The sequence below is a fragment of the Acanthisitta chloris genome, unplaced genomic scaffold (assembly GCF_000695815.1).
Source record: "Acanthisitta chloris isolate BGI_N310 unplaced genomic scaffold, ASM69581v1 scaffold14211, whole genome shotgun sequence".
Taxonomy (NCBI): domain Eukaryota; kingdom Metazoa; phylum Chordata; class Aves; order Passeriformes; family Acanthisittidae; genus Acanthisitta; species Acanthisitta chloris.
The window spans coordinates 5720-7891 of NW_008656593.1; the positions used below are offsets into that span (position 1 = coordinate 5720).

The 2172-nt window shown below is 58.2% G+C and overlaps 1 protein-coding gene across 1 annotated transcript in view; it reads left to right on the top strand.

The window, feature by feature from the left end:
- The window catches only part of LOC103811424 (peroxisome proliferator-activated receptor gamma coactivator-related protein 1-like), a 5633-nt gene extending 5164 nt beyond the window's left edge, over nucleotides 1–469 (top strand). The window contains exon 9 of the mRNA XM_009084395.1: nucleotides 136–469. Coding sequence (XP_009082643.1) covers nucleotides 136–239 — 104 coding nt within the window. The 3' untranslated portion in view covers nucleotides 240–469. The remainder of the gene's footprint in view (nucleotides 1–135) is intronic.
- The last annotated feature ends 1703 nt before the right edge of the window (nucleotides 470–2172 follow it).

Below are 2172 nucleotides of genomic sequence, written 5' to 3' on the forward strand. Positions count from 1 at the left end.
CCAGCACTGTGATGGAGGCTGACCCAACTGGGTCTAGAGGCTGGCACATGAAGCAAGATGAAGTTTGCTGTGGGGCTGGCAAGAACTCTGCCAGTGTCCCCATGGCTCAAGGCAGCCTCGTTCCATCTCTTCCAGACTCAAATCGGGAGGATTTCGACCCAGCTCCCGTCAAGAGCAAGTTTGACTCCCTGGACTTCGACACGCTGCTGCGGCAGGCACAGCGCAGCCTGCGGAGGTAGCGGCAGGCGAGGCGGAGCACCCGCCCCCACTTTTATACTCAAATACAAAAGACAAAAAAGTATGGAGAGAGATATGGGGTTTTTAAGAAAAAGAAAAAAGAAAAAAAGAAATTTGTTTTATAGCCAATATTTAAGGAGAGGACAGGTCATTGGTCTTTGATGGGAGGGGCCCGGGTGAGTGGCAGCCCTGGGCGTGCCTCAGACATATAATAAATGCGGATGCCCAAACAGCAGCACTGCCTTGTCTCCTCCTTTGTGTGGGCCGTTCCCAGGCATGGGCTCGGGCTGTGCCCCCTCAGGACCCTGTGGACTCTGTGCTGTGGTCTGGCCTCAAGGGATGCAGCACAGGTCAGGACTGGGCACAGGGGTATTTGGGAGAGTGCGGCAGGACTGTTGTTACCGAGCATGTGACTGTGAGTGTGGCAGCCCCCAGTGGCCTGGCACGGGGGCAACACCTCCCTGAGGACTGCGGGCTGAAGGACTTGATACCCCGAGGCTCTCAGACGCTTTGGGGACACTTGCACCTCCCGTGATGGCCACGGAGGGGCAGTGCAAGATCCTCCACCGCCTCTCGCTGCCGTGGTCCGGGAACAGGGGCTGGAGCCCTTGGCCCGAGACTCGGTTGAATCCGAAGGCAGCATGCCCAGCTGCCCTGTCTGCCTGTACCTTTTGAGCCCGCTCAGTGTCTTTGCTGCAGCTCACCAGAAGGAGAGGGGTGTCTAAGGTCTCAACTCGGGTGTTCCCCAAGGAAGAGGTGTTGGTGTGACTGCAGAGAGGTTACAAGCATGGAATGCAGTGGGATGGTGCTTGGCAGAAAAGGATGGGCAGTGACAGGGAAGGATGGATGATGCCTGTCCAGGCCCTCCCAGTGCACTGCAGCTCGTGGAGGAGATGGGAGATTGCAGACAGCCAGCAAGTGAGTGTGCTTGAGTCTGCTGCTTGGCATCTTCCCTGCACCCTGCTCTTGTGCTGGCAATCAAAGAAAACCCCTGCCTCAGGCTGCTCCTGGGCTGGGACAAGCCCAGGGATCCCCAGCAGGTGGGGCTGAGCTGGCAGTGCTGACTGGGAACCCTGAAACAGCATCGAGCACCCTGGCTTCAGCACTGGGAGAGGCTTGGGCAGGGTGCAGTGGTGCCCGTTCGGGACCCCTCAGCACACCTTGGGGTAGCCTGGAGCCACCCAGCTGGACTCTGCAGAGTGGTGGGTGTGTAGAGGGAAGGGATGGGCAGGGGATGAATCCCTCCAGGGCTTCTCACAGTGCCTGGGATGGGAAGGGGCTGGTCAAAATCCCTTAAGACCCCTTTGCTTGATGATGGCAACATCCACTCCTCTAGGGAAACAGCAGGGAGGGGAATAGGGGCAATAAACCTAAGGTAGTGGGTTCAGCCAAGCTGATGCTGCTACTTGGACCATGCTCAGGGCTTTGAGGCTCTTTTGGGGTTGTGCTGCAGTAATTTTATGGTCTGAGATTAGTACAGTGGCTAGAACCCACCTCTGCCCTCACTGCTGCCCTGGATGGAGAGAGGTGCTCCTGCCTGCACACTGGGTGACTCATGTTCTGTAGCTCAGCCCAGGGAGACCTCTGCAGTACCCAGGGATGTGGGGTGCAGAGAAGCTGCCTGCAGGTGAGCCCTGAGGTGAGCTCCCACTCTGTCCTCTCCTGCCTGGCCCTGGACTTCGCACAAGGGAGGGTCTAAGGAGGTGGCTACAGGCAAAGGTGTGGGTGGGACAGGGGGGGAGGCAGGCAAGGGGCTGTTAATCAGTAATGCAGCTCTTACCAGGGATAGCAGCTTGGCAGGAGAGGGTTGACAGCCAGGGCCTGTCAGGGACTTGCAGGTAGGATAGATGTCCCTGCAAACCCTTGTGGCTGCAGCACACTTGCAGCCTCTCTCCTGCCCAGGGCAGGGGGGCTGCTGGTGATGCTAACCAGCAC